At 36.2% G+C, this 26703-nt stretch overlaps 1 protein-coding gene across 2 annotated transcripts; it reads right to left on the bottom strand.

The window, feature by feature from the left end:
• Positions 1-22140, bottom strand: LOC131788629 (uncharacterized). 2 transcript variants are annotated; one of them, XM_066170859.1, is made up of 18 exons: positions 21964-22140; positions 21218-21267; positions 19333-20488; positions 17809-17925; positions 17501-17623; positions 17227-17298; positions 15437-15526; positions 14805-14894; positions 14413-14493; positions 11226-11342; positions 10941-11012; positions 9975-10058; positions 8835-8915; positions 8131-8220; positions 7644-7745; positions 7220-7297; positions 3530-3661; positions 1-2401 (listed from the first exon to the last, which is right to left on the bottom strand). In XM_066170859.1, exons 2-18 carry the CDS (start codon positions 21233-21235, stop codon positions 1287-1289), a joined length of 3618 nt encoding a protein of 1205 aa, XP_066026956.1. In that variant the 5' UTR covers positions 21236-21267; positions 21964-22140; the 3' UTR covers positions 1-1286. The 2 variants fall into 2 exon arrangements, with proteins under 2 accessions (XP_066026956.1, XP_066026957.1); XM_066170860.1 differs by lacking the exon at positions 3530-3661.
• Between the last annotated feature and the right edge of the window lie 4563 nt (positions 22141-26703).

The following is a 26703-nucleotide window of genomic DNA, read 5'->3' as shown; positions in this document are numbered from 1 at the left end:
TGCACATATTCAATGTCCTTGGTTAAAAAAGTTCGCAGTTTAGTGTGGTCCTTTAAAAAATATATAATATATATGTAAAATATGATTTCTACAGAGAGTTGAGAATTTTGGAACAATAACTTACACACTATCTATTAGATTACATTCTGAACTATTACAGTAAACTGAAAAAGAGATTATACATTATAAGGACTAGCATTAATGTGTAATTTTAGAGTAATACATAACTCTGCTCTTCATAAAATCATTAGCTCAGATGAAAAAAAATTCCGAGTTAGAGTACAGCTTTGCGTAAATGACTTATGTAAAGTCCAAATAAACTCATTTGAACGAGTGTACAATTGGTTGTACAACGCCTACATTTGGCTTCGAAAACGAACAAGGCAGAACAAAATATTCCTTTTTGTCCAAGTATATTTCGTTTAAGCTTAAACATTACACTCTTGGAATCCACCAACTAAAAATTGAAAGCCACTAAAAATTGGAAAATATGTTGTTACTTTATTTATAAGTCACTAGTTCATACAGACCTTTTAAAAGTTTTCTCTTAGAAGACAACGATATTCATTACATAAGTTATAAAAAAATAATTCAATATTGAGAAAGATGTTTTTTTTCGTCTTGTTACGAGACAAGAAAAAGTTCCCATGAGGAATGGAACCTCAGACCTTTGGATTCCGCGGTCTGATACTCTACCTCTGAGCCACAGAGACTCCGAGGTAAGTGAGGTCTATTATGAAGTTCATATGACATGGGGACTCAGAATTTTTCCTGTGTCCCTCGTTCGTGACAAGACGAAGAAAATATCTTTCTCTATTTCTTTACCGAGCTCAAAACTTATCATCTCTCTTATTTCAATATTTTTGGCATCTCATTACAGCTAAATCACCAGTATAACCAATTGTCTGTAGTTTAAAACTTTTTGTTACAAAAGTAACAACATTATTGCCAACAGACCCGTTATACGAAATTGCAGTTACATTTATAGCCTATTTTTTTAACACAGAGAAATTCGTCTATCGAATAATGAACGTTAAATAATCATTTGTGTCATGATACTGAGTCATTTCTCAATTCTTGATCGCGATGTTTCGACTGCCTCACTGCTGGTCATTTTTAATACTCCGTTCAACAAGTGATAGTGACTACAAGGTCAGTTATCTAATTAATCACCTTGAACAATAATCTTTAAATTGTCATTCATAAAAATGGAATTTATTTCATGACAAGCGAAACGTAACAGGAGGAACCTGTCAGAGCTTTGTGCCACTGACATGTTCCTTGGTCTACTTTTTAGTTGAACGGAAAAGTCGTAGAGCTCCTTTAACTTCCCAGTCAGTACCAGTTAACATTTGAAACAAATATTTTTTTCCATCTGTCCCATACCGATTTCCCTGAAGGTTTAAGCTCTGTAGTTTGCATTTGGTATCAGTCAAGGCCTTACACAGGTGCTTGATTCCTTCCTTTCCAAATTCATTGTAACTTATGTCTAAACTTGTTAAGGTACAGAACTCGTTGGTTAAAACTTCAGACAATTCTTTTATTCCTCCATCTCCTAATCCATTAAAACGGACTTTTAACTTGGTTAAAGTACAATTACTGCTGGTCAGTGCATCACACAAGTATTTCAATCCATTCTCTCTCAACTCAATGTAACTGACGAGTAAGCCTGTTAATCTGCAGTTAACGCTTGTTAGCGCGTTACACAAGTGCATGATTCCTTCGTCTCCTAACCAATTGTTACTGACGTTTAAGCTGGTTAATGTACAGTTAACGCTTGTTAGCGCGTTACACAAGTGCATGATTTCTTCGTCTCTTAACTCATTTTTACTGACGTTTAAGCTGGTTAATGTACAGTTAACGCTGGTTAGCGCGTTACACAAGTGCATTATTCCTACGTCTCCTAACCAATTTTCACTGACGTTTAAGCTGGTTAACGTGCAGTTAACGCTGGTTAGCGCGGTACACAGGTGTTCTAATCCTTGACTTTGTAAACCAATGTGATACAGTGTCAAGCTGTAAAGTTCACTCTGAGTAAGCGCTGCACTCAGGTTCTTCAAACCTGCATCAGATATCTGACTCCAACAGAGGATTAATCTGGCTACTTTCCAGTCCCTGTTGGTGATCGCGTTACACAGTGTTACCAAAGCAGGGTCGTACTCTGTTGGCCACCCATTCAATATGCCTGACTTCGAACTGTATATCACTTCAATAAACACCTCCTCGTCCTCGTCCTCGTCCTCGTAGCATTCCCATGGTAGTTCTACGCGGGGGAGCTCATCCGTAAACAGCAGCACCACTTGCCATGCAACTTCTCTGATGTGAATAGCAAGGAATGTTTTCAATTCGTCTTGATCCATTGCTTCTCGTAATTCCTCCAAGGCACGAGGTGATTGGGGTACTAAAGGATTAAAACAAAAGAAATATTAATTTTTTACTTGAAAACTACCTTTACATTGTTTTTGTCTAAAAACTGACAAACCACAGAAAATACTTAGGCAAATTGGACACAAAAATAATTTCGAGTCTCCGCGTTTCGACTTATTGTTGAATCATCCCAAGTCAAAGGAAACCAGTTGGGAAAACATGGAGACGGACAGTACCTTTTTTCTTTTTCTTTTCCAAGAAGTCTTAAAATGTCAGCAAATCATTTGCGAAGTTGTAAATCATTGTCATAAAGTTTTATTCCAATATTATCTTTTCCCCCACTAGTAATCTAAAACTCTTAGAGTCGAAAATGCCTGAGAGAGAAGTTGTTGTTGTTTTTTTCCAAATCTGGTGTTAAAGTTTCAGAACATTTTCAAGAACACAAGAGAAAAAAAATTGTTTTCACTTTGCAAACATAACAACGAAGTACTAGTGTTGATAAATTGAAAGAGACGTCTTTTTCTTGGTAATACGATCATAAAGTACTAAAGTTACACCACATAAGCGACCAGCTTTAACATCAGAATTCTATGCACTTATGGACTGAGTAGAAGGGTCATGTCGGTCCGGCCTAATCTTACTCAGTCAATCAGATTTTTATTCCATGAACGCCACTCTTCTCATTCTACTTTCTTCTCACGTGGACGCACGCTTGGCCCTGCAGCTTTTAATGCCCCCGCCAGCGCAACCGCGCATGGCCTTCATTAAGGGGTTTATTTATAAATCTTTTTTTTTTCTTATTTTTTTTTTCTTATTTTCTACTTTAAGATTTTAGTGTTGTAATGCGCACTCGATCATATCTTTATCGCATGCTAGACTGCGCAATATAAGAAATAAACATTATTATTATTATTATTATTATTATTATTATTATTATTATTAAGAACGGGCATAAGACCGCGCAGGTCATTTGATGATTATATAAAGGTACCAGGTCTACTGAGAATGAAAAAACCCCAACACAATATCACAAATCTGGGTTAAAAGAAAATTCCTCGACCATTACACAAACCTAGCATTTCTCAATAGTCTTACCACCGAATATAGATAGCTGGACGTATGTTTCAAAGCCAATACAGCTTATTTTAACAATGTTAAGTACCTTGCTTGCGTAAAACAAGTTTGGCCGACTCATTTAATAAGTAGCTGACATAGCTCTGGAGTTCCTCGGGTAAACTGACATCAAACTTCGCCAGTCCTGATCTTATGGTCGGATACATGGCGTTCTCTAATGCTATCATGAAGGACACAAAAAGACACAAACTGTTTTAGTACTAAAGGTCACATTCTCAGTTCAGAGAAATTATTAAAATGAGGAACAACTTAAAAGACAACGCAAGAGTCAATGTTGTCATTAACTGTGAAAGATCACGGACAAGCTTGGGATCAAATTTAAATTTATCATTTAAAGATACCACCAACACGTTTTGTCGATCGTTTCCGACATGGAACATTCATGCAAAAGTTCTTTAATACACGAGCTACACGAGGGTCTCAATGGGGTGATGGCTTTTGCGGCTAACGGTTAAAATTTTGGCCATATTAGGGCTAACTTTTTCCTGTTAGGGAGTTTAAAAGAAATATTTCTTTGGTTAACTCTTTGTAATCTAACGTTATTTTTGAGGGAAAAGAGAGTTTATCGAAAATTATCGCCCCGTGTCGTTACTTCCAGTGATCTCTAAAGTTCAGGAGCGGTGTGTGGCCTCGCGCCTTGTCTCTCACGTTAAGAAGATCTTGTATACTTTTCAACATGGTTTTCAAAAGGTCAAGTCTTGCGTTACTCGGCTTATTGAAGTATTCTATGACATTGGTCATGCACTGGACCGCGGGCTAGAATCAGACATAATTTACATGGACTTTGCCAAGGCTTTCGATTCTGTGCGCCCGGCAAAGCTCGTGTTGAAGCTAAAAACGTTTGGAATCGATGATTCCCTACTCGCCTGGTTTTACTCATACCTAACTGGAAGGCGTCAAAGAGTGGTTACAAATGGAACTTTCAGTAATTGGACTGGCATTGGGTCAGGTGTACCCCAGGAGTCACTTCTAGGACCGATTCTCTTTTTATTATTTGTAAATGACATGCCAAATGTAATTAATAGTGCGACGCTGGCTATGTTTGCTGACGATTCTAGATGTTATAGGATCATAAATAATGATGCTGATTTTTCGAAATTGCAGCAGGATTTAGTTTCGCTTACAACTTGGTCCTTGTCAAATGAATTGTATTTTCAGCCTACAAAGTGCAGTAATTTGCGTATATCTAGGAAGCGTATTAGTTCATATCGTAGCTATAGTATAAATGGTATAGATGTGGAGGCTGTCTCTACTGAAAAAGATTTGGGGGTAGTGCTCGTAAATGACACCTCTCGGAAGGATCATATACTCGTGATAGTTGCTAAAGCAAATAGGTTACTGGGCTTTATTAGAAGGAGCTGCGCAGGAATTGTTGGCAGTGTTCCGCCGTTGCGTCTTTACTGTTCATTAGTGTGTTCGCACTTTTGCTATAGCTCTCAGTTATGGGCACCTCAGTCTGTTATCAGCAATTTATTCTTAGTTAAAAATGTGCAAAAAAGAGCCACACGCTTTATACTAAAAAGAAATAGTAGTAACTTATCTCATGAGGATCGCTTAATCAAACTGAAGTTATTGCCGCTTAATTACTGGCTTGAATATCTCGACTTAGTTTTCTTTTTTAAATGTCTTCATGGTCATATTGATCTAACTTGTTCATTTAATTACTATTTTTCCTTTGTTACGAGTCAGATGCGTCAAGCGTGCTCAGAGCTGAACTTTAAGATTAATAAAAATCATACATCAACATTTCGGGACTTCTATTTTAATAGGATAGAAAATTTGTGGAACAATATACCTAATAATGTTAGGCAGGCTGAGTCTATTGACTCTTTTAAGCGTAAACTTAAGTCGTTTTATTTCAAGAGACTTTTCAACGTGTTTGATGGCGACTACTTTCTTACCTTAAAAATAATTTGTCCTAAATGTCGCCGGGTAAATACCCTTGTTGCGCGCACTTGTTAAGCAGCCTATTTAGTCTATTTATATTATTAAGTTATTTTAGAAGGGGGTTGGGTTGGAGTTAAACCTAGTAGGGAACTTATGTCCTATTGTTTTTGCTTCGGTCCTGCTTTGTACAAATCCTTAAATCAATAAATAAGTTAAGGATCTTGGAATTCACATCAAATCAAATCTATCATGGAGCCTGAAAACAAAGCAAACAGCGTGCTCCGATTTATAAGTCGAACAAAGGGCCCCAGGAATCCTAAATTGTTCTCGAAATTTTACATGAGTTCAGTACGTCCAATACTTCAGTACCTCTCTCCAGTGTGGTCTCCACACCTCAAAAAGGATTCGGCTATTTTAGAGAAAGTACGACGCAGAACACCTAGATATGCAATCAGAAACATTGCCCGAGATATGTCATATGAAGAGCGCTTAAAGGTCCGTAAATGGCTAACTCTACATCAGAGAAGATTATTTTCTGCGCTTACTGAGTGCTATAAGACGGCTAACAGTCTTAACGAGCTACACCTATTTGAGTATTTTACATTTGCACATGATTTTCGACCATTAAGAACCAACCATCGCCATAAACTTAAACCATTGGCCGCAAAGCTAAACAGTTTTAAGTACTCTTTCTGTGCAAGTATAGTCAATAAATGGGATAATTTACCTAAAATAGTTGCAGAGGCAGAAACTCTGAACATTTTCAAGAGCAGAGTCAGACGCCATTTTACTTATTTTCTAGGAAATTTTTAACTATTTTCCTGTAATTTTTAATTATTTTAGGAGACAAACTTGAAAGGGGTAACCTCTTTTGTTTTCTTTTTACCTTTCATTAAAATTTGAATTGTGAATAAACAGTTATGTTATGTTAAGACTTACGGTTGAAATTCGTCAATTTTTACGACTAACGGCAAAATGTTTTCGCTATATTAGGGTTAACGGTTAGCCCCATTGAGGCCCTCCTACATGTACTACAGTTCACTGACATACATTAGTAATACATGCACTATTGAAGCAGCAATATGGAAATGCTAATAACCTCTGGTAACGCGATGTGGTCATCGTGACTCTGAGGTGGCTTACACAAAGGCTCCTCAACGTTCGACACACAAACTCAATTTAAAAACTGCATGTGTACACCTTGTTCTGAATTAGAGCACAATTTGACGCTGGCGGGGTCTTAACACATCAAGGTTGTAAATGGATACGATTAAAAATGCCTAAGCATTCTGATAAAATGCTAGAGTTGTATCCAAGATTCACGACAGTACCGCGCACTTGATGTGCGTGCAAATCCCGTGCACTGCAAGCACGCACCACGAAACTACGCATAACATGAAGCAGTACCTGTAATTTTGCATATGTACCAAAATTTGAAAGTTTCTAAGATCAGCATGAGCTTATCTTAAGAAGCCAGTTATTTTTTAACACGTGCTAAGAAGAAATTCACTTTTCCCTGAGCTTTTGTTTCCTTTCTTTTACTATTTTCTTTTTCTAGTGCAATGTGAGGTTGTCTCCTTAGTACATGACGGCTGATGGCTGGGTCGCCAGGATTTACCATTCGTGAAAATAGTCTCCATCTAAGTGCTGGGTGCCAAAGTAATAATGTAACTTATATCTGTAATGAGCATTGCAGTTGTTAATAATTACTGCAGAAAAAGACTGCACGTGCAGGAGTTCCGTGGAAAAAGATACTTCGATAAATAAGCGGGAGTGTTTAATAGCATTCTACTAAAATCGTTTTTTCTCTAAATGAACATTATTTATTCACCTTCCATCTTGACTTTCTCAAGTTCCTTGCGTAGTGTATGTACTGTATAAAAGGTGGAAGAAAGGGAACGCGAACTACCTGAGAGAAGTAAACAGCAAAATGGTTTAAAGAATTTTTAAACACCATTCTTGATTGATAACATTATATAAGAAGAGGGGTTATCTTAAATATGGAGTAAATACACATTATCCAATGCTTCAACACGTAATGAGCAGCGCAGATGTTTTTGCAAGTTGCATGCAGGGCTTAGGTATTGGAGAGAAAATAATAGGAGTCCTTTATAACAAACTAAAAGGAAGTGTGTCACCTTTCAGCTTGTTACTTAAAAAATCAAGCCTGAAATACTAGTATAACCATTTCCTTGCATCACTTTCCATATTTCTTTTGCCCTGCTCAACAGAGTTAATACACATGTTTCACTCACCTTTCTGTCTTTTTCTTTCTGGAAGTATCCAAGTAAGTCGTCGAAGTTGTTCTAGTTCATCTTCAAGATCAGCAGTAAAGAGTTCAGGAGGTGGCAAAGTACCTGAAAGGAAAGGTAAACAGAGAGATACACTGTATTTAGCATTCAGTGCCTTACCTCGCATAAATGGTTAAAAACAGGCATTTAACAAACACTTCACATTGTACTAGGCTCATGTGAAGAACTGAAAGTATTAGATAACTATCTCACTTAATAATTATAAAGGAAGAGGGATCATCTTTACTAAGGAATAGTTTCCCTTGAAATGTATAATTTGAATAAGGAGTGGAAGCATTCATCAATAGTAATAAAATCAGATAACAGATTATTTTAAATAAGGAATAATTTTCCTTCAAAAGTGATAATTGGATACGGGGGTGGAAGCCTTTAACGGCATTCTTGGATTTATTTCTCTCGGATAATGAATAAATAAACATTTTATATTCACCTTCCATTCTGAGCCTGTGAAGCTCCATGCCTAGTTCAGCTAGTTTTTTCTCAAGATCAATGGTTGAAAATTTAAGGACAGAAAAATTACCTGAGAGCAAAGGTACACAGAAATATATTTAGCACTAAGTACCTCACCTGATAAAAAAGTTAAAGCATGATAACATGTATCGAGGTCAAGTGAAAGAACAATAATGCAAGTTTTCCATTATATCATTGTGAAATAACCTATCTATAAGTAATATTTCATTATCAAATGCAACAGCCAATTTGATACTTCCTTTAACTGAGGTTGTGGATTAAGAGACAAAACTGAATTGAAAATATTTTCTTTAACAAAACTAAGTTACTGAATAACAGCTGAAAGCATTTCGCAGTATTCTTGGATGAAAGTAAAGACAGAAAAACGTTAATATCTCAGATAGGGAATAATTTCTCTTAAAGAGTTTACTGGAAAAATATGAATTCATTTCATAGCATTGAGCTATTTACATGGCTAAAATATTAAAAAATATATAAAAAGCAAACATTTTCAACACTAGGTCATCATCACCCTGATGATGACCTGGTTTTGAAAATGTTTGGTTTTTACCTATTCAATATTTTAGCTTATTTTTTAAACCTAAGCAAACTTTATGGACAGTTATTAGCATTCTTGTATCAGTTTCTCCCTAAAAATGACAAGATATGAATTTTTCTATTCACCTTCCATTCTCAGCATCCGAATTTCCTCAAATACTTGATCTAGCTTTACCTCAAGATCATCGACGGGGAGAGATAAAGAACCTGAGAGCAAAGGTATACAGAGCTTTTCAAAATTCAGTGTCTGACTTTACACAGAAAAGATAACAACAGATATACTTGTGCAAACAGCAAATTATAGTCATGTTGAAGTAAAACAGTGTTAGATCTTCATTGTAACTCCATGATCATCGTTGAAAACAACCATTATGTATTTTTACCACATGCCGACTCAGTACCATCTTTAGCTAAAGTAGAGAATGAAACAATGCCAAATTGGATTAATCTACAGTTGACTCTCGCCCTGTGCACCCCTCACTATTACAGACACCTCGCCACCGCAAACAAGAGCCACCCCCTAGGGAAAAGCATGAAGAAACGAAATAAATTCCCTTTAAAACGGACTCTTCCTTTTATCGAAATGTAGACACTTTCAAGCCCCACAGCACGACATTTCTCTTGTTCTTTCTCTCGCTATAACAGACACTTAATACTTCATCCAAAATCCTGACAAACATACTATAAAGCGACATTATGAAAAAAGAAAATAAAGAAACCATTCTTCAATTGGGTGTGAACATGAGAATTTCCTGCTTGCGGCCTGATCTTTTTCCCGTTTGTGAGGCCACGTTGGAAACTTTATTTTATCTCTCATACCCCGTTATTACAGACTCTTCGCTATTACAGAAACTAAATCTCCCCGCTAGGGTGTCCGTAGTAATGGAGTCAACCCTCAGGGGTAAGGTACAAAGTGCAACTCATGGTGTTACTTTTAATAGTGACACGATAACAGGTCAAACCAACATGCGATTAACTGATTGTATACGATGTACAAAATCTATCTAAATTACCTAATTGTCGGTTTTTTAAGGCGTAATTTAGGATCAACACCGAAAAAACTTAGTTTATCATTATATACTGTTTCACCATCCTCAGCCTCTACCATCTCAATATTCCCTTCTAGCAAAACACAGAGTGAGGGAAAACTAAATCGGGTGAAATTTCCTTTCAAAAAAATATTTTGAATGAGAACTAAATGTATTTAAAAGCATTCTTGGTTTAGATTTGCCATGAAATTTAATTTAACAGCATATTTTACTTCACCTTTTATCGTTAGAAGTTTCATATAAAGCTTTTCTAGTTTTTCTTCAAGATCAAAGGTGAGAGATCCAGGAAGAGGCAACATGCCTAAAAACAAAGGTATGTAGAGAGATATTACCATTTCTACTAATTAATAGTTGGGAAAAGGCCTACCAACTTGCATTTAAAGATACTAGTAGGTACATGTACACTGTAGATTATCTACATTTAAGAACAGAAGCTTTAAAACCGAAAAAAAAAACTATTGAGAGCAACTGAAAAAGTAATCACTCTACATGTATGTAACATTTCCTTAATTTATTGCAAGGAAACTCAGCACTACCTTTAACTAGAGAAGAGAATGAGGCAGAAACACATTTCAAATAATTTGCATTGACAAGTATCATTTATCATAATTGCTGACAGAAGCATTCTTGCCTATTAATAACAGTAATTTCTATTGTAAAAGATGACTAAAACTACATTCACGTTCTTTTTTCATTTCTCTTTTTTTTTTTCCCTGAAGTTTCATAACTTCACTCCTAAAGCTTTTTAGGCCAATTTACGCACGGATGAATTCTTCCACTTCTTCAATGTCAATGCATCAAAACAACAAGTCAGTGATTTGTTATGTTGTTTTCTTTTTTTTCTTGGAGCATGTTAGGGGGAACTGAACCCAAACTGGAACCCATGCTAGACTTCAACACGTCAGCGAAAACAACTGAAAGCAGTAAGCCACACATCTTTTTATTCATTTCAAGGTGGTTTGATATCAGTTCTAAGGGTAGATCAACTAAATCCACTTAAAAGCGGGTACTTTTCCCAATAACAAAGGGAAAAACTCAACAAACATGAAGAACATTAAATAGTTGATAACTTACAATACAATACAACTTTTTACTTGGCTTACTGGTAGTAGCTGAACATAATGAGCAACATGTTTCAATTACATTAACTTCAAAAATAATTCAAACTGAGCATCCTGTTCACCTTTCCTTCCCCAAGGTTCTTCTAGTTCTTTTCCATGACCAGTGGTCGGTATCACAATGAGGGGTGAAGTACCTAAGGGTAAAAATGCAGAGAGAGATTAGCATTCACAGCTTCTCTTCAGATGTTTTGTTCTCATAATTGGAACTGTGTACAATTATATTAATTAATTGATGCCACATCATTGCACTGAGATAATTCTTCAAGTACTTATAACATAACCGTTATTATTGTTCACAACAGCTTTCCATATAACTTAATATAAGTTTTTTTAAATTTCCTTTTCACCTTCCAATTTCGCTGTCTCCATAATCTTTGTTTGCTGTTCACTTTTTTCCCATTGTTCTTTTGTTAGTGGACTTTCACTGGTTGAACTTGTGGAGTGGAATTCAGAGGACAAAGCACCTAAAATCAGATTTACAAGATGACAAACATTTTGAACCATAAACATACCTCAAACTATTTTTAAAAACACCCAACATGTAAAAACTAGAAATTTTTTCTTTCATAGCCCCTCCAATGAAAATCTTGCGAAAATCTGTTCAGAAGATTAAAGAAAAATTTTTTCAGTTGACCATTTTGACGACTGACAGTTGAAATTTGTCAATTTTTATGCCTAACGGCTATTTTTTTTGCCATTTTACGGTTAACTACATTGAGACCCTCCTACATGTACTAAGGTTTACTGACTAAGCAATTATATACATATATATACATGTGTGTGTGTGTGCGTGCGTGTGCGTGTGCGTGTGTGTGTGTGTGTGTGTGTGTGTCTGTGTGTGTATTTTGTTAACCAAGCATGAGGTCAAGATGGCTGAATATTGGACCAAGACGAGCTCGAGGTCCATAAAACTCAAAAAGATTTCACTTTATTAAGAATCAAGAATGACTTGTTTATTTCAGGAGCACGGAAAGAAAGCCAACTGTGTTTGTAGCACAATAAACCCACGCGAGTCATTCATGATGTCTTTGTTTTGACAGTCTCCTGTCCCTTTTCTTCCACCTCCATCACCGAGATTTGTAAGTCACCTTGACGCAGTGTTTTTCTTGTGTGGAATCTAAGCGGGCAATCCCAAGGGGGCAGCTTAGATAGTCAATCCCAACACAGGATTCTCTTCATATTACCCACAGGTATGGCCAGCGATAGTATATGGTAAAGTTAATAACGTCAGGTAGCTCATGTGATTATTGTAACTCTAAGGTAGCTTCCACAAAGGCTCTTCAACGTTCAAGTAACAAAATCCAAGTTACAAACTGCATGTGTACACTGTGTTACAGCTTTGACCCGGACAATAAAGTTTGCAGTGCCTTAACAAACTGAAGGGTGTAAATGGATACAATCAAAAACGCCTTGGCAATCTCATAAAAAGCCCTAGTAGTATCCACTACAATACCGCGCACTTGACACTTATGCAGATCTAAACCACTGCACGCGCGCACCACGCCAACTGTGCATAACATGAAACAGTACCTGTAATTTTGCATATGTAGCAAAATTTGAAAGTTTCCAGGACCAGAATGAGCTTATCCTAAGAAGTCAGATATTCTTTTAACATGCACTACGACGAAATTCACTTTTCCCTGGTATTTTGTTCCTTTTCTTCTACAATTTTTATTTTCCAGTGCAATGGGAGGTTTTCTTCTTGCTACATGACGGCTGATGCCTGGGTTGCCAGGATTTACCATTCGTGAAAACAGTCTCCACCTAAGTGCTGGGTGCCAATGGAGGAACATAGCTGATGTATAAGGCCTCCAATGAGCATAGCAATGGTCAATAATTACTGCAGTAGAAGGCTGCATATGCAGGAGTTCCCTGGAAAAAATTTTACAGTACTGCTTGCGTATATGTTAACTGCGCAGACGAATTACGTACGCTCAGACTCAGGGTAGTCAGACGCGCATATACGATTGTATTGCGCGCACGGTCGCACAGAAATGTAAACAGTTTCATTTCGCATCGCACGTGATGATTTGTTTGGTTGCGGAGCGCACTATATTACTACAATGAAAGGTCAAGTTATAGTAAATCGCAATGTCAAAGACGAAGATTCGAAGATAATAACATAAAATACTGGCCTACTCCTACTGAAAGCCCGGACATGAATCCTTTAAAGCTCCCCTGACACGAACTGAAAACATTCGCTTGCGTCGCGTTGTCAAGCCAACTAACAAGGACGAACTTGTCGCGGGCATCCATCGGTTCAGGGACTCTGGGACTGCTGCTGAGTGCTATAAATACATTAGCCACCTCCGAAAAGTTACTTCTACTGCAGTCCAACGCGAAGGAAGAGCCTAGTAACAGCTTCCTTTAATGAAAAAACGGCTCCTTTAGGAGCCACCAATTTTCCAAAAGTCCTGGATTACCGTGTTGACGGACATAAGTATCGCCGTATTGATGTTTTGTCCAATTGCACGCGTCTGCGAGTCTTATACAAACTTGAACTAAATGTATCCTGCATTTAATTTTTCCCTTCCCTTTTATGAGCAATTTGGTGAACATCGCTCGATGATTTTACAAATTTTAAAACAAGAAGTAAATCCGGTTTCCAATAAAGATATGCATATGGATAAGAACAAGGCGTAGTCGTGACAGGTAACCATACTGTAACACAACACCATTAAAATGAGCTAGTAGAACTTATATTGTATAAAAGGCGCGATGAATAAACCAGTTTTCGAGAATAGCATGGTCACCGATGATAAAGCTATGAACTAAACGTTCACGCGTGGGTTTGCATTAAGAATGCGACAACTAGTTACAAACGGACGCTTTAGCTGATTCTACCGAATTACAATACACCGAGAACGAATTCTAAAGGCCGTTGTGACGGATGTTTTTTTTATACGAAGTGACAAATTTTGATTAAAGAATTCCGTTGGAAAATGATAAATCATTCGTATATTCCTATTACGAAGTCGCAGTAGTTTGTAACAGTATATCGGGAAGGTCGGTTAGAACGGTGATTGAAACGAACGAGTTTTCTTGTCGTTGGTAGCAGTGTAGTATTTTAGTCCTGTTACATTGTAGCCAAAAAAAGCATGCAATTGCGAATTTAAAAAAATGTGCACGTCAAAAAATCGCACGTGCGCGCATAAGCTTGATACGTCTACCTCTTTAGAATATATGAGGTAATCATTTTGTTTTTCTATTCTATTATTTCTATTTTCTATTTTCTTCTTTTCGTTTTTCTATTTAGCCTATTCTTTAAAACGGTAAACCGCCAACAATAGAAAAACAAAAGGATTACCTCATATATACTAACGGGCAGACGTATCGAGCTTATGCACGCATGTGCAAATTTTTTGACGCGCACATTTTTTTAAATTGCATTTGCATGCGATTTTTGGCGCGTTTTATTCGCGTTTTTTGGTTAATGTATACACGAGCGGTACTGTAATTCTACAAGGAACTGGAAATATTTTAATAGCATTCTACTACAATTATTTTCTCTCTAAATGTGCATTATTTATTCACCTTCGATCCGCCATTTCTGAAATTTCTTGAGTAGTTCGTCTACTTCTACTTCAATGGTGGAAATAGTGGGAGGTAAACTACCTGAGAGAAGGTAGCAAAATGGTTTAAAGCATTTAACAGCATTCTTGGTTGATAGCATTATATAAGAGGAGGGGTTAGTTCATTCCATGTTTTAACATGTAATGAGTGGAGGAGATGTTTTGCAAGTTGCATGCAGGACTTAAATATTTGAGGGAAGATAATATAATTAGGAGTCCTTTATGGCAAACTAAAACCTTTCAGCTTGTTACTTAGAAAAACAAGCCTAAAATACTAGTGCAACCATTTCCTTGCATCACTTTCCATATTTCTTTTGCCCTGTTCAACGGAGCCAATACACATGTTTTACTCACCTTTATCTCTTTGTCGCTCAAGTTCTGTGAGTAGTTCTTTTAGTTTTTCTTCAAGTTCAGAGGTTAAGAGTGCAGGGTAGAAAAAAGTATCTGAAAGGAAAGGTAAACAGAAGGATACACTGTATTTAGCATTCTGTGCCTTATTTCACATAAATGATTAAAAAACAGGCATTTAACTAGCACTGTACATTGTGTTGGGGTCATGTGATAGCACAGTTATAGTGTCAGTTTTCTGATTAATCTCCTATGGTCATAGTTGAAATCAACCATTTAGAAAAATTGTCTCATCATAATAAGCCACAGCCAACTTAATACTCCCTTTCACCACAGCACAGAATTAGCAAAAACTAAATTAAGAAAAATTTCATATAAAAGCTAACACTTTACGTAATAGCCAAAAGTATAAAGGAAGAGGGATCATCTTTACCTGGGAATAGTTTCCCTTGAAAATAAATGAATTGAATAAAGAGTGGAAGTATTCATCAATAGTAATAAAATCAGACTACAGGTTCTTTTAAATAAGGAATAATTTCCCTTGAAAAATGATATTTTGATACAGGGGTGAAAGCCTTTAATAGCAAGCTTGGATTTATTTCTCTCTGATAATGAATCAATAAACATTTTATATTCACCTTCCATTCTGAGCCTCTGAAGCTGATCGCTTAGTTCAGCTGGTAATACCTCAAGATAATATGTCGAAAATTTAAGGACAGGAAAACTTCCTGAGAGCAAAGGTACACAGAAATATATTTAGCACTTAGTGCCTCACCTGATATAAAAATTTAAAGCATAATAACATGTGTAGAGGTCAAGGGAGAGAACAATGAAATAGCTATCTTTAAGTAATTCTTCAATATCACATGCCACAGTTAATCTAATGCTACCTTTTACTGAAATTATGGATTTAGAGGCAAACCTGAATTGAAAATATGTTCCTAACCAAAACTAAGTTGCTGAATAATAGCTGAGAACATTTAACAGTATTTATGGATGAAAGTAAAGACAGAAAAAGGTTAATATCTCATGTAATAGTATAGTTTGATTGTCCAGGTGAGTGCAGTCCTGAGAAGGACTGTTGTTGGTAATGGTGAACTGACGTTTCGACAACCTGAGCGGAAGTCATCATCAGAGTCAAGTGAAAGGTTGTTGTCAGTCGAATGTACTTAGTCCGGTTTGTGTAAACTGATTGGTCAGTTTTGCCATGATGTTATTGGCTGTACAACTCAAGTGGCGTAGGTCAGTCGTGATTGGTTGGTTTGGATCTGTTAGTGAAGGTGGACATTACGCAAAGTAGAGCACATCTGATTAAGTGATCGGACGAAAGAGTTTACTTATGTTTGTTTGTTTCCACCCAGTCGTTGAAAGTAGTTGGTGCTGTAGTTTAGGCATTGCACAGAGTCCCAGTCAATAGTGTGGTTCATAAGTCAGTGATGTTCAGCGATGTGATTGTTGACATCGCCTTTCCTCAAACAAAAACTGGACTAAGTACATTCGACTGACAACAACCTTTCACTTGACTCTGATGATGACTTCTGCTCAAGTTGTCAAAACGTCAGTCACCATTACTGACAACATTCCTTCTCAGGACTACACTCACCTGGACAATCAAACTACACTATTACATGTTACCCCTGGGTTCAAACCATTTACTGTGTTAATATCTCAGATAAGGAATCATTTCTCTTAAAAGTATTTACTGGAAAAAAATATCAAAACATTTAGGTAATGCCATCGAGCTATTTACATGGCTAAAAACATTTAATCATCACGGTGATGATTACCTAGTGTTGAAAAATGTTTGAATTTACTTTTTCAAAAGTAAAAGTAGATTGCTTGTATTTGAACAAAGATGCTTTACAACCGAAAAAAGAAAACTGTTGAAAAAGTATTCAGTCTACATGTGTATTATGTTTTATTCATTTCGATTTCAAAAGATGACTAAAAACCGCATTCAGGTTCTTGTATTCATTTCTCCTTTTTTTTCCTGAAGTTTCTTAGCTTCACTCCTACAACTTTTTTTGGACAATTTACGCATCTATGAATTGTTCCACTTCTTCAATATCATTTGCATCAAAACAACAAGTCAGTGATTTGCTATGTTGTTTTCCTATTTTGGGACCATGATGGGGGAACTGGACCCAAAATGGAACCCATGCTAGACTTCAATGAGTCAGCAAAAAACAACTGAAAGTAGTAAACTCCACATCTCTTTATTCATTTCAAGGTGGTTTGATATCAGTTTAAAGAGTATATCAACTAAATCAACCTAAAAGTGGGTTTTTTCCCCCAATAACAAAGGGAAAAACTCAACCAACATAAAGAACCCTAAACAGTCAAAAACTTTCAATAAAATACAACTTTGCACTTGGATTAATAGCTGAGCACCATGTTTCAATTACATTAACTTTAAAAATAAGTTCACCTTTCCTTCCCCAAGGTTCTTCTAGTTCTTTTCCATGACCAGTGGTGGATACTACAGTGAGAGGTGAAGTACCTGAGGGTAAAAATGCAGCCTCTCTTCAAATGTTTTATTCTCATTAGTGGAACTGTGTACAATTAGATTAATTTATTTATGCCACATCATTGCATTGAGCTAATTCTTCGAACATGTGTCACATAATTTTTATCACTGTTCACAACAGCTTTCCATATTAACTTAATTAAATTAATACAAGTTTTTTTAATTTCCTTTTCACCTTCCAATTTCACTGTCTCCATAATCTTTGTCTTCTGTTCACTTTTTTCTCCTTTCCTTCCCCAAGGTTCTTCTAGTTCTTTTCCATGACCAGTGGTAGATACTACAGTGAGAGGTGAAGTACCTACGGGTAAAAATGCGGAGAGAGATTAGCATTCACAGCCTCTCTTCAGATGTTTTGTCGAAATAAGTAGAAATGTGTACAATTATATTAATTTATTGATGCCCCATTATTATCACATAATTGTTATTACTGTTCACAAAAGCTTTCCATAATAAATTAATACAAGTTTTTAATTTACTTTTCACCTTCCAATTTCACTGCCTCCATAATCTTTGTCTTCTGTTCACTTTTTTCCCATTGTTCTTTTTTTTGTGGACTTTCACTGCTTGAACTTGTGGAGTGGAATTCAGAGGATAAAGCATCTAAAATCAGATTTACAAGAGGAAAAACATTTTAAACCATAAACATACCTCAAACTATTTTTAAAAACACCCAACATACAAAAACTATTAGAAATTTTCTTTCATAGCCTCTCCAACAAGAGCCTTGCCAATTAATCTTTGATAAATGTTTGTAATTAATTTTAATTAACTAAGGAAAGACAAATACAGCCCTATGGAAAGGAAAATATTGAGCCAGATGTCTTAATAGAAAAGATAACAGGTTACTGGGGAGAGATGTTTAAGAAGAACAAAACATCAAGTGAAATGTCTCGAAAACAAATTACTTCTTATATCGGCATAGTTTACATACTGTGGTCAGCAAGAGTTCATTCATGAGACAAGTTTAATCAATCTTGGGAAAAAACTGGACCATCCCTTAATGACATGTACCTTACCATACTTCATGTTGATTAAGGCTGATGGATTTCATCCAAAACCCTTTACAAATATTTTATAAGATGTTTGGTCTCATCACACAACACCCTCTATTCCCTGTTTGAGAGAGCGCATTGCATGACGAGACTAAATAACAGTTGTGAAAGAGACCACACTTACTGCCGTTCCTCTAACAGAGAGAAAATTAAAATTATTCATCTACAGTTAGTGGCTCCAAAAATAGAATTCCACCCAATTTACTGCAGAAAGCAAACTGAAACTCTGTTGTATCTCCAATAGAACCTAACCAAAGATATATTGCAATCTTGAATAAGTGAAGAGACACTGAACAAGAGAAAAGGATAATATTTCAAAGAGGGCTCCTTGATTGGTTGTTGCCCATCTGGACTTTGCCCTCTGTGTGGAAATATGTGTTAAAATGCAGGTTGTTTACAAGGAATTAACATGTGACATAGGAGAATTGCATGAAAAGTTCACTATCAGTTGCAGTTAGTTCCATGTGAATTTTTTTCAATGAAGTTGGAAAATGCAGTTGGAATATATGATAAAATGCAGGTTGTTTACAAGGAAATGACAAGTGATATAGTTAAAAATTACACTTCAAATCCACTTGAACCAATAATATCACATAAAACTTCAAATATATTGGATGAAGGCTGCTTGTAGGTCCTCATTATTAGAGGGCTTCTACACTAGTGCTCCTTCAAAGCAAATAGCACAGTCAGCAATCATCTAATTTAATAGTAAAAATGCAGTACACAAATTGTTATTACTGTAAACAACAATGGCCATTACCACCAACTTATAGCCTTGGATTACCAGTTTTCCTAAATGTAAACTTGTAACATTTCATATGACTACTGCCCTATAGTATTTAGAAACAACTGCTAACCTGTAAATTTAATATTTAACACAGAACATGTAAGCTTTGTCATTATTTCAAATTTGATCAAAACTTCTGCATCCTTGATGCAAGATAAGAAAACTTACCAAATGCAAGACTGTACATCTTTTCAACAAGGGAATTACAGGGCTTCTCCCAGCTGAACTGCTGCAAATAGTTTTCACGAAGAATCCTAGCCTCTGCGAGTCGTACATTGCTTTCTTTGTAACGCACAGCCTTAATTGCTCTGGCCCAGTCTGCAGGATCCTCTGAATCCACTATACACTGTGACCCATTAGGCACCTTCCTTAAGGCTTCTGCAATTCCTGAGTTACCACTGACAAGTACTGGAAGACCAGCAGATATGGCCTCTAGAGCGCTCAACCCAAATCCCTCAGTTTTTGAGGGCAATATAGCAATATCCACAGCAGATAATAAGTTGGCTAATGTTTCCCTGTTTTCATCAAAGCTGCAGATCATTAGCTGATTACAACCAATACCACACTGAAGTAACTTGTTTGCTAATTCATCTTCTTTTCCTCTCTGTTTGGAAGCAAACTTGAGTTGGTAAGATTTATCCTTTAGCTCAGCAATAGCTTTCACTGCAATGTTGTACCCATTGACATAAAAATCTTCACTATCACCACTCTCAGTAACTAAGACACAAAATCTTCTTCTTTCCTCGCTTGCGTGCTGCACACCTGAAAATTCAGTGAAAATGCTTGGCGTCAGGTTAAAAACGTCTTGTTTTCTGAGTTGGCGCTTATATGCATCAGTTAGCTTGGGTCCAATTGTTACAACTTGATCAGCCATTTCACATAGTTCTATTTCTGTTTGCTGCATTTGTTGACCTTCAGAAATGCTTTTGTGCATGCCAATTTCTTCAGGGGCAGTATGGACAACTTGAATCCATTTGCAATGACTGTAATTTGGATTTTTCTTTATGAGTGGAATTAGCCGACCAAGAGCTACTCCATGCCCTAGAACACAATCCATAGCATGGCCATCAGGTACAGAGGCTAGCCAAAGAACTGGTTTTAAGCCAGGCAGTTTAACTGCTTCAATGAGTTTAACATTGTAGCTATCAGCATCTTTCTTGTCCTCTTCACTACACTGAGGTACGAAGACACTGACTTCCACATTGGGATGTTTAGCCATCTGTATTGCTAGCTCTCTGTTGATGGTTGTCAAGTCTCCATTGCTTGAAGCTTTCCATTCAGTACTCAAAAGGGTTACTCTCAGTTTTCTTTCCCCAGTGTCATCCTGTAAACACAAGATTCTTGTGATTTAGGAAATTCAATTAGAGTTATAGAAATAATAAAACTCACTTATGAATGTTTTTTTTTGAAAGGCACTTAATTCTTAATTTTCAATTCATTTAGTAACTTCACAAACTCAATAAACTTATAAACAAAAGTTGCACAAAATTTCCATGAGACAGTAAAGAACAATTGTTGTGGATATCAGAGTTAGTGTGATACAACTGTGTAATCTCATACTTTAAGGAGTGACCTGCATCTGTAACTTTTTTATATCACACAAAAAATGTTATGCACAAGTTTTTCCTCTTCAGATATTCAGACTTTGGTTTTGCATGACAAGGCAAACTTTAAATAATCCAACTCTAACCAACTTATATGATCATTTATTACCTAAAAAAATGCGAAACATGAGACCTAGAACATATTTTTTCTCAGCTTTGATCATCCAAGAAGAAAAAATTGCTATAATCATCTTTGTGGACTTTTAATCTTAAACTGATGTGAACTTATTTTACTCTCCTGTGATTTTTTTTCCACATTGATCTCCTGCTCGCTAAATACCAGTAATACCGCTATATAATCATAAGTTTCATATCTGCAAGAATGTAATTTGCTCCTGAAGTGAGAGAGTTGGCAGGGATGCACTGATAAAAGTGAAGTTTCTCTAAATGAAATTACACCAGAGTGAACGAAACAACTTGGCTGCAGCGGCAGTTGTTTGATATCCTACCTTTAATTGTCCCGACATCACAAGAACATTTAATGTTGAACAGGAAGTTACTAAAATAAAAATAAAAAAATGAATTACTTTCATTACTAACTCACAAAAAAATATTTTAAATTACTAACTGTAGATTACCGTTATTAAATGACAACTGGAAATTACTGCTGCTGGCATATCGTGGTACAGAGTAATCAAATCGCCTTTTAGATCAAGTGAAATTTAGTTGACAAAATATATCCATGAAAATTTTTCCTCCTTCTGATAAGCAAAGAAAAATAAAGTTTTCAGGTAACAACACAGAGAAGAGGTACTTCAGTGCTCAAGAGAGGTTATTTTAAAAGTGCTAAAAATTTGACAAATTGTTTAGTGCTTACATGCAGGATTTGAATAAATTATTCTACATGCGATTCCTGTTATTAATTTGAAAAAAGAACATATCATAGTTTTCTCGTGAATACTAGTTATCGATATGTAATCAAAAGAATTTTGTCGTGAAATCTGGAATAATGAGGCACTCCTAAGTTTTGTTAGGCTACCACAAAATTTTTTGCGAGGGACATCCGGGAAGACCTTAGCCTTAAAGAGCAAGACAGTGTCACACGATTTGTGATTATGATTCAGTTCATTGCTCGTCTTAGAAAAGACGTTTGAAAATAGACGTGATGAGTTGCTTTCAGGTATTTACCAAAATTTTTTCATTTCAGTTAGGATTCTAAGCATCATGTATCAAAACTTAACATGAGTTGGCTTACCAAGTCTTTGTTGATATGTTACTGAAGTGAAGGTCCTGTATCTACTCCCTTCAGTGTCAGTCTGGAGCTACAGTTCGCTGATGATCTGAAATCACTTCATAGGAGCTGAAGCTATAACTTATAGAAAAATAAACTGGTGAAACACCTCGCTAAACATTTTAGTATTAGCAGTATTTCACGTCGATTATCACTTCGGTTTAATGAATTATTTTAATTGGTTCATTTACTATCACGTGACAGCATTGCGAGCAAGAAAGACCCTCTCTCTGTTCCGGTTATAAGATGTGACTATTACACGACCCTGTTTGTTTTGTAGCCTGTAACGTAAGGTACGAAGTCTTTTGACGTGGATAACAGTGATGGTAAAGCAAGCTTAAAACGGCAGAAATCGCCAGAAATTACGACGGATACACAGGGCATGAGTAAGTTTTATTGATTTTACGTGTAAAATATTCATATTTCGAAATATTTATCGTTGTAAATCGACCATATTTCGTTCCCCATACTATTCTTTATAACGTGTTCAAAATTTCAACAGTTCCTCCCGTAACTTAACACCGAGTCACACAACGCGTGACGCTTTCATGAATTCATCGTTGACTTTTTCTCGAGACGTGAGCTTGGGCCGCCTGTGGTTGCATACGAGCAAATGGAGTGTTTACGGGTAGACTTAACCGGGAAATTATATAATTTTCCCTGGATTATTTTACCAAAACAATTCCATTCGGATCTTTCCTTTGTTCTACGCACAGACGAAAATATTAGATTTTACTATGGGGAAAATACATGGTAGAGGGAAGTGTTTTCTTAAAATTGGACACCCGACATTCTAGAATTCTTACATAATTTCCACTTTTCGTGCGAAGGATAATGCGATATCCTGGATTCAAGTTAATTTTTTTTAATATAATGATAACTTTAACTCTTATTTTATGTCATAAGATTCATATGTATGTTTAGGGGGATAGAACAAGTAAAGAAGATGTTAGAAAGATATTTACCAGTCATCAGATTGATGTGGTTTTTCATAGTGCATCATATGAAATGTCTGGAAGAGAGCAAGTTAGTATGTTCTACTTATTGAGTGATTGGTAGGGCCTGATAAAAAACATTTGACTCCAGTTTGTGGATTCAAAAATGTACAGCATTCTGATTCTGTGCTTGTTCCAAATTTCATGACTGAGAGTGTTAAACTGAATGAATGTTTCCCATTCTGGGCCACCCTTACTCAGTTAAAACTGATTTGTTTTAGACTGAAATCCTGTCCAATCAATGTACCAATGCTGCTTTCCCTGGTGAAAAACTTCACAGGATCTTTGAGGATCTTCAAGGATTGACAAAGACCTGCCAAAGATCCTTAAGGACAAGGATCTTTAAAAGATCTTTAAAGGATCTGTAAAAGATCCTCAAAGATCTTTGTAAGCAAAAACGTTTGTTAAGATCCTCAAGGATTTGATAAAGATCCTCAAAGGATATTACAAAGATCCTCATAAGGATCCTCGCAAAGTTCTTTTCAAGGATCCTTCAAGATCCTCAAGGATTTAGCAAGGATCTTTCAAAGACCCTCAAAAGATCCTTTCAAGGATCCTTTCAAGATCTTTGTAAGGATCCTTAAGGATTTAATCAGGATCTTGCAAGGATCCTAGTCAAGATCTTTGCAGGATCTTTTTGAGGATCTTTCAAGATCCTCAAGGATTTAATGAGGATCTTTTAAAGACCTTCCAAAGATCCTTTCAAGGATCCTATTAAGATCTTTGCAAGGATCCTTAAGGATTTGATCAGGATCTTACAAGGATCCTACTCAAGATCTTTGCAAGATCTTTTCAAGGATCCTTCAAGATCCTCAAGGATTTAATGAGGATCTTTTAAAGACTTACAAAAGATCCTTTCAAGGATCCTTTCAAGATCTTTGCCAGGATCCTTAGGAATTTGATCAGGATCTTACAAGGATCCTTAAGTCAAGATCTTTGCAGGATCTTTTCAAGGATCCTTCAGGATCCTCAAGGATTTAATGAGGATCTTTTAAAGACCTTCAAAAGAACCTTTTAGGGATCCTGCTAACATCTTTGCTAAGATCCTTAAGAATTTGATTAGGAGTTACAAGGATCCTAGTCAAGATCTTTGCATGATCTGTTCTATAATCCTTTAAGATCCTCAAGGAATTGAAAAGGATCTTCCAAATATCTTTAAAAGATTCATTTCATGATTTTGTACAGCTCTTTGTAAGGATCCTTTTTGAATTTGATGTGGATCTCAAAGGCAACTTTGTCAAGATCTCTACCACATCTCTGCATTATGAATTAGGTTCCTTTGAAATCCTCAAGTAATTTCAAACATAACAAAATTGTAAATTGAGGGCTCACTGTTTTATAATTTAAACACAACAAGGAATTTTCGCAGAAAATTATTGTGCAATGAGTGTAATGAAGGTTACCGCATAGCAACGCCATGCTCGAGGCTTTCGGGAAACTTTGTGACTACTTACATGACAACAAGTAGGGTTTTGCATTATGGGATAGGAATTTATACGCGCCGAGATTTTTAACGGTCGCATAAAAACATAAGAAACTCGTCGTTACGGCAAATATCATCGACAGTGGTCGGAACTAAAGGGAAAATGTACACAGAAATAAAGGTAAAGGAAGGGCGTTTTCTGGAGTTCAGAAACAAGCGAAAAGAGAGACAGAAACAACCGAAATCGTCAATCAAACTCCAAGCAGGTCTCGCGATTGCTCTGACTGTGAGGCTGAATAAAAAGAATTCATTGGTACTTCTGGAAAGAAAATGAAGATGCCATCCTCGCCTAATGATTCTTACTCTGAGCTCTTGGAGAGTGAGGATGCAAATGATGTGTACAGGGACAAGGATACAGGCTTATCGATCTAGAGAGATTCTCCTCGACGCTCACTGAAGGACATGTTTCTGAAGAAGGTGTGAATTTACTTGGTTCTGTGTAACCAACTTAAAAAGCTCTTTTAAAGGTTGTCATATGAATTCCCGAAAACACTTATTTTGTACCTCAGGATGTATTAGTTCAATTAATCTGAAGTTTTCAGGGCTGTATCCTCTTACTGAGTTGAGTTGGATAAGCTGACAGTTTCTCTATAAGCTGAATTTTAAGTAAGATGTTGTGGAATAACTCACCTAATAATCTCGGTGAACTTTGAACGGGCATTGTGCCCATAATATAAACGACTCCAAAAGTTCCTCAGCTCATCCAAAAGAACGACCCTAGTACTTTGTTTTGACACTAAAAACACTTGAATTCATGCAATCTTTGTGCAGTTATCTTTTCTCAAGTTTACCTAGGTTTTTCACACCATGTGGTGGACAAATTGATCTGATGTCAAATAACAAATTAGTTTAGGGCAACATATTAGTTATATTCAGTATGTGTGATTCCTAAGCTTTCCTTTGGTATATAGGTTAATATGGTTCAGAAATATAGTCATTGAAGTACTCTTGTTTGCCTTTTTTTCATGTTTACCCCCTCTGTAAGAGTAGTCTGAGTCTGATCATAGTCTAGTCCTAGACAAGTTGAACACATATATTTTGGTCTTCTTATCTTTGAGCTGGACTGTTGCCAGATTTTTTGGAAAATGAAAATCTTAGTACTAACCTAAAGTCTGAACAGAAATAGTGTAGAAGTAGTCCTACTAGAAGAGGATGTGTAATTCTCGTTTAGCAATAAAAAAAGGGTTTAATCTTCATTTTTTTATGTTTGGTTCAATTTTTCTTTTTAACTTAGTATGAGGATTTAAGTATGCTTATTTTCTTGTCAAAATTTCGAAGGTTCTATAACATTCTTGCTAAGATCTTCAACGATCTTCCATTTCCTTGCCAGGATCTTCAAGGTTCACTGACATTCTTGTCAAGATCTTTAAGGATCTTCAAATCTCTTGCAAAGATCTTTAATTTGGCTGTCAAAATCTTCAAGGATCTTTCTTTTTTATGCCAAGATCTTCAAAGATCTTTCAATTTATTGCCAAGATCTTTAAGGGTCTTTTATTTTCTTTCCAAGATCTTTAAGGATCTTCAAAATTTTCAAAAAGATCCTTGAAGATCTTGTCAAGAAAATGAGAGATCCTCAAAGATCTTAACAGGAATTTGGAAGATCCTCAAAGAATTTTCAAAGATCTTTAAAGGATCTTCAAAGTTCATGTAAAGATCTTCAAGGATCTTGACAGGAAAATGAAAGATCCTTAAAGATCTTGTCAAGAAAGTCAAAGATCCTCAAAGATCTTGGCAAGAAAATCAAAGATCCTCAAAGATCTTGGCAAGAAAATCAAAGATCCTTGAAGATCTTGGCAAGAAAATGAAAGATCCTTGAAGATCTTGGCAAGAAAATGAAAGATCCTTGAAGATCTTGGCAAGAAAATCAAAGATCCTTGAAGATCTTGGCAAGAAAATGAAGGATCCTTGAAGATCTTAACAAGAATTTTGAAGATCCTCATGAAGATCCTCAAGAGGATCCTCAAAGGTCCTCATGAAGATCTTGTAAGATCCTTAAAGATCCTTGAAAGATTTTCACCAGGGTTATGCTCTCTGCTCCAGAAACTGGAATAAGTGGCTACATGATGGTTCATGTAGCCTAACACATTTCAATTGCAAAATTACTTTAGTATATAATCCCTTAGGTATCTGTGCATGTGTTATTTGTAATCAAGCAAGCAACAAAAGTTATTTGTAGCTTCTAAGAAAGTTGTATTTTCCATTCCACCCAGACCATTGACAATTTTG

This window comes from Pocillopora verrucosa, chromosome 8, assembly GCF_036669915.1.
Source record: "Pocillopora verrucosa isolate sample1 chromosome 8, ASM3666991v2, whole genome shotgun sequence".
NCBI lineage: Eukaryota > Metazoa > Cnidaria > Anthozoa > Scleractinia > Pocilloporidae > Pocillopora > Pocillopora verrucosa.
The sequence above is the reverse complement of the archived record's forward strand: the minus strand, read 5'-3'. Positions and strand labels throughout refer to the sequence as shown.

Bases quoted from the DNA above. Each gene is read 5' to 3' on its own strand.
- LOC131788629 (XM_066170859.1), bottom strand. The intron at 7,746-8,130 runs GTGAATATAAAA...CTTTCCTTTCAG, and splicing joins TCACAGGCTCAGAATGGAAG to GTACTTTGCCACCTCCTGAA. The intron at 2,402-3,529 runs GTACTTAACATT...TTAATCCTTTAG, and splicing joins ACTTGTTTTACGCAAGCAAG to TACCCCAATCACCTCGTGCC.